General features: G+C 43.3%; 1 protein-coding gene across 1 annotated transcript; it reads right to left on the reverse strand.

The window, feature by feature from the left end:
- Positions 1 to 241: 241 nt before the first annotated feature.
- LOC102198777 (protein NLRC3-like) lies at positions 242 to 5,440 on the reverse strand. The gene is made up of 6 exons (XM_013915769.1): positions 5,329 to 5,440; positions 4,360 to 4,472; positions 2,466 to 4,251; positions 1,312 to 1,485; positions 826 to 999; positions 242 to 684 (listed from the first exon to the last, which is right to left on the reverse strand). The coding sequence occupies exons 1-6, from the start codon at positions 5,394 to 5,396 to the stop codon at positions 417 to 419; spliced, it is 2,583 nt and encodes an 860-aa protein (XP_013771223.1). The 5' UTR covers positions 5,397 to 5,440; the 3' UTR covers positions 242 to 416.
- Positions 5,441 to 5,446: the final 6 nt, after the last annotated feature.

The following is a 5,446-nucleotide window of genomic DNA, read 5'->3' on the forward strand; positions in this document are numbered from 1 at the left end:
AAATTTAATGTTGAATATTTAGAAAAGTGCCCTGAAGGCCATAGAATCTATAAAGGGGAGATCATGAGGAGGGGACTTCTATGACAGGCTGATTGGTGAGGCTGAAGCAGATTAATAACAACCTCCTACTGACCTGAACGTCTTCAGTCTGTAGTCTGGATTCTTCTGAAGATCAATCAGTGCTTTCACGTCATAATTCTTCAAGTTGTTGTTGTTGCTCATGTCCAGCTCTCTCAAATGGGAGGGGTTCGACTTCAACGCTAAGACAAGAGGATGGCAGCTGGACTTCGTCAATCTGCATTCCCACAGGCTGAATAAAAAATAAAACAGGTTTAGAAAAATAAGCTCCCACTTCACAAAGTTAGGTGTTTGATAATAATGTGTTCAGAGAAGAAGAAAATTTAACATAGAGAAGTTCAGAAAACTGCAACGCAAAAACAAAAAAATAAAGGCAAATAGATGCAGTGATTCAAACTGAGGAAGTGGAAAAGAAAAATGATGACTGACTTTAGAATCTCCAGCCTACAGTCTGGACTGCCCAGAAAATCACACAGGTAGTTCACACCATCATCCTTCAGCTTGTTGTTTCTAGATAGGTTCAGCTCCCTCAGATATGAGGGGTTGGACTTGAGAGCAGAGACCAGAAAACTACAACTGTAGGATGACAATCTGCAGATCCTCAACCTAAATGAAAAATAAAGAGCACCTAAATAACATATTTTACAATCAAATCGTATTTTAGGTTTTAAGTGTGTTAACATTTCCTAATCCTGCAAACCACCATCAACTGAAAAGCAGGAAACCAGAATAAAAGAAAACTCTGACCTCAGAGCCTCCAGTCGACAATCTGGTCTCTCCAGAAAAACACAAAGCAGCTTCACTCCTGAATCATGCAGCTTATTGTCACTCAGGTCGAGCTCTCTCAGATGGGAGGGGTTGGACATGAGTGCACAGACCAGAGAATCACAGCTGGTCTCTGACAACCTGCATGAACTCAAACTGGACACAGAACAAAACAGTTTAAGCTCCTAGTTGAGAACATTTAGTGTTCACAATCTCAAACCTTTTATTAAACAGGCCTGAGAGTCAAACTATGTTATTGATGAGCTTGGATTTGGATTTGGCTAGATCTTCAGCAGGAAAAGACGAGTTCAGACTCTTTGTAGATTCAAATAAGCATCTATAGTCATTAGTGTTAGTCATAAACATATTGAGATATTAGATATTAAATTATATGTTTGTGAAAATCTGATCACTGAACACTTGGGGGAAGAATTATTATTAATTTTTGAATTTAAAGTATGAACTGACTTCAGAAACTCTAGTTTACAGTTGTGACTTTTGAGTCCACCAGTCAGCAGCTCCATTCCTGAGTCCTTCAGGTAGTTTCCACTCAGGTCCAGATGTACCAGGTGGGAGGGTCTGGACTTCAGGGCTGAGGCCACGACTTCACAGTGAGTATCTGAGAGCTCACAGCCAGGGAGTCTGTCACACACATTAATACACATACAACAAAATGTGTTACAATACATTTATAGACCCCATACAGTCCGCAGTCTGCTACACTCCCACATCAGATTCCCCAAAGATATCGAGAGGCCATCTTTTCCAGGAAAATGTTATTGTCCACTGCATTTAATGTGACTTTGGACTTCTTCAAATTCATGGGCTGCATCCTCCTGAGGCCGCATTTGTTGGCCGATTGCGTCACAGCGATGTGACAAAGGCTGTCTAAAGTCGTAGACTCCGACAAATGAGGCCGACAAATCCGTCCTCCTTTTCCCCAGATTTGAAGGATGGGTTGGGTGTATCCTTTGTGGCCCACCATATCCCAGAATTCATAGTGCGGCCCAGCCAATTCCAATTTCCAACAATGGTGGCCGTTACTAAGTTTTATTATTAGTCTTTCTGGGTCACAAAAAAAACTTTTAAGATATTTTCAGGTGAGAATGTAGCTGAGTAAACTTCAAATATCTGCTCAGTTTTTTAAGATATCACATATTTGTAAAAGTGCTCCGACGTTTTCAGAGACATCTGTTACCACCAGCTCGATAGCTAGCCGGGGTTCAAGGCTCACTAGAGCTGGCGAGAACAGCAAACTCGTTTTCAAACCCAGCGCGGTCTTTCGCTACTCAGGTTAAACATAAGTTACTTAGATAATTTAAAAATGTTATTGTTTGGCTTTTTTCAGTGTTTTATTTGTTCGTGAGTTAATTGGTTTGGCTGAGATTAAAGTTCGCTCACTTCTGGCCTACCCGGCCTTCGAAGGACCCGGCCCACGTAGACTGCAAAGGCCGGGTCCTCAGGAGGATGCAGCCCATGAATTTGGACACAGCTTTTGTCTACTTTTTATGGAGTTGAACTTACTGAACATACTGCCGTTAGTTTCATATCGGTACCAAATGATACACTGGTAGAGTCAAATACTACGTTTGACTCCAAAAGAAATTTCCACCTGGACTTACCGAGCCTTTCTGCAGTTCCTCACAGCTGGGATCAATCTCAGTCGTCCCTCCAGTGATGTCTTGTACCTCTTCAAGTCAAGCTCCTCCAGAACCTCCTCTGACATCTGCAGCATGTAGGCCAGAGCTGAGCAGTGGATCTCGGAGAGCTCCTTCTCTGATCTGTTCTCTGACCTCAGGAACTCTTGGATCTCCTGAGATACCGAGAGGTCATTCATCTCTATCAGGCAGTGGAAGATGTTGATGCTTCTGTCGGGGGCGATTTTTGTTTTCTTCTCCTTGAGGCTGTTAACGGTTCTCTGGATGATTTCTGGAGTGATCTCTGCCTTGCCCAGCAGACTTCCTAAGATTTTCTGGTTGGATTCCAGAGTGAGGCCATGAAGGAAACGAACAAACAGATCCAAGTGGCCATTTTTACTTTTGAGGGACTTGTCCATGACTCTGCTCAGAAAGACATCCAGAGATGTGTCACTGTTGTCCCACTTTGTCCCCGGGAATTGCTTCAACACCTCTATGTCCTTGTTAGTGTAACAGTGAAACATGTAGACGGCAGCCAGAAACTCCTGGATGCTCAGATGAACAAAGCAGTAGACTGGTTCCTTGAAGATCACACACTCTTTTTTGAAGATTTCTGTACAAACCCCTGAATACACCAAGGCCTCATCGGGATCCAGACCACACTCCTCCAGGTCTTCCTGGTAGAACATGATGCTTCCTTTCTCCAAATGTTCGTATGCCAGCCTTCCCAGCTTCAGAAGAACCTCCCGATCAGTCTCTGCTACCTCCTCTGCCATCTCTTGTCCCTCATGATATTTGTGCTTCTTTCTCTTCATCTGAACAAGAAGGAAGTGTGAGTACATATCCGTCAGGGTCTTGGGCAGCTCTTCCCTCTGCTCTGTAGTCAACATGTCTTCAAGGACTGTAGCGGTGATCCAGCAGAAGACTGGGATTCTACACATGATGTGGAGGCTCCTAGATGACTTGATGTGGGAGATGACTCTACTGGACCGTTCTTCATCACTCAGTCTCTTCCTGAAGTACTCCTCCTTCTGCTCATCCGTGAATCCACGTACTTCTGTGACCCTGTCGACACATCTAGAAGGGATCAGATTGGCTGCTGCAGGTCTGGAAGTTATCCAGATGAGAGCCGAGCGAAGCAGACTCCCCTCGATGAGGTTTGTCAGCAGCTCACAGACTGATGACTTCTGTGTGATGTCTGATATAACCTTTGTTATGGTGAAATCCAGTGAAAGTCTGCTTTCATCCAGGCCATCAAAGATGAGCAAAAGTTTGCAGAGATCCAGGTTCTCCGCTGTGACCTTCTTTAATGTTGGATGGAAAACGTGGAGCAGCTCCAGAAGACTGTACTGCTTATCTCGTATCAGGTTCAGCTCTCTGAATGAGAGCAGAACCACCACATTAATGTCTTGGTTTTCCAAGCCCTCTGCCCAGTCCAGAGTGAACTTCTGAACCGAGAAGGTCTTACCAACTCCAGCGATGCCATTTGTCAGAACGACTCGGATATCTGTTTGTTGGTCAGATAAGGCTTTAAAGATCTCATGGCACTTGATTGGAATGTCCTCGTGGGTGTTCTTGGAAGGTGTCTCAAGCTGCCTCACCTCATGCTGCGTGTTCACATCTTCAGGCTGCCCCTCCGTGATGTAGAGCTCAGTGTAGATCCTGTTGAGGAGGGTTCCTTCGGTTTCATGAGTTCCTTCAGTCACACGTTCACATTTCCTCTTCAGTTTGAGCTTATGATGATCTAAAACCTCCTGCAAACCACCATCAACTGAAAAGAAGGAAAACGCAATATAAGAAAACTCTTAAATGTCTGAACAAGAAGATAAACTCCAGTTTTCAGAAATGAATCTACCAGCAAATAGATGTTCAGTCTTACTTGGTATCAAGCTGCTCGGACTGGCTGTCTGGACTCCAGCTGTGGTTCCTGAGTGGTGCCAGGAGGGCAGCTTTGATGAAGCAGACCAGTCCCTGCATGAAGTGAAGCACTGTCTGCAGAAGTGTCATAAATATCAAAGTTTAATAACATGCTGGCTTACAGAAAAATATCATTATTGAATCATATTTAAATACAACACCTCTGTTTTATTTCTGCTTTAACAGAATCACACATGTAAATGAGGTAATGATTAGTAAAGTCATCCATGTGCCCTAATGCTAATACCCTCACCGACAGCTTTATGTTATTGGTTTTGATTTGGCAGGATTAGTGAAAGAAAATCAAAAACTATTGTACAGTCTGACCAATCACTGATGCTATGGTCCCTGCTACAGAGCAGAGGAACCCTCTGGCTTTTTATCAGTGCACCGGAGCACAGCTACAGTAGTGCATCTGTGCATGGGTAACTTCCACATCTGTTAAAGCACCATTAATGCTGGATAGTAGCTTTTAGGACAATATATGCTGCAGCTGAGACAACAAGTTTTTAAAAAGGCCAAACTACAGTTTGTATACCGACAGGTCGACTAAGCTTTAGCAAAAGACTAGTAGACCAAACTAAAAAGTCAGAATGTATCAGGAGAAAAGTTACATTCAGGCCTTTATGTCTTGGAGACATAAGTGAATTGCATCCTGCTTCGTGTATACAATAACAATGAAAATAATGTTTTCACAGGACCTTTGAAAATCTAAGTGCACCCTTACTGCTTCCATAGCGATTAGGAGGGTACGTATCATCCAGGGGCTTCCAAACAAATGCCCTTCATTGAATAATCAAATGTGAACATCTCTATAAAAGTAAAAGCTTAGACAGTTTGCTAATACGATTGGACAATGGACAAATAAATGTCAACAGCTCTGTGTTGTAATTAACATTAACAACTATTTAGAGAAGAAGCGGTCTCTTACTCTGTGTGTGAGGGTCCGGGTTGATTCCTTAAGTCTGGAGGGGCATCTCTGGATATGTCACTCTTCATAGACAGCCAGTCGGATACTGAAGATGCCACTCTGTGTCTGTGCTGCCCAC

This window comes from Pundamilia nyererei, unplaced genomic scaffold (genome assembly GCF_000239375.1).
Source record: "Pundamilia nyererei isolate P.nyererei 1_Seehausen unplaced genomic scaffold, PunNye1.0 scaffold00361, whole genome shotgun sequence".
In the NCBI taxonomy this organism is placed as follows: domain Eukaryota; kingdom Metazoa; phylum Chordata; class Actinopteri; order Cichliformes; family Cichlidae; genus Pundamilia; species Pundamilia nyererei.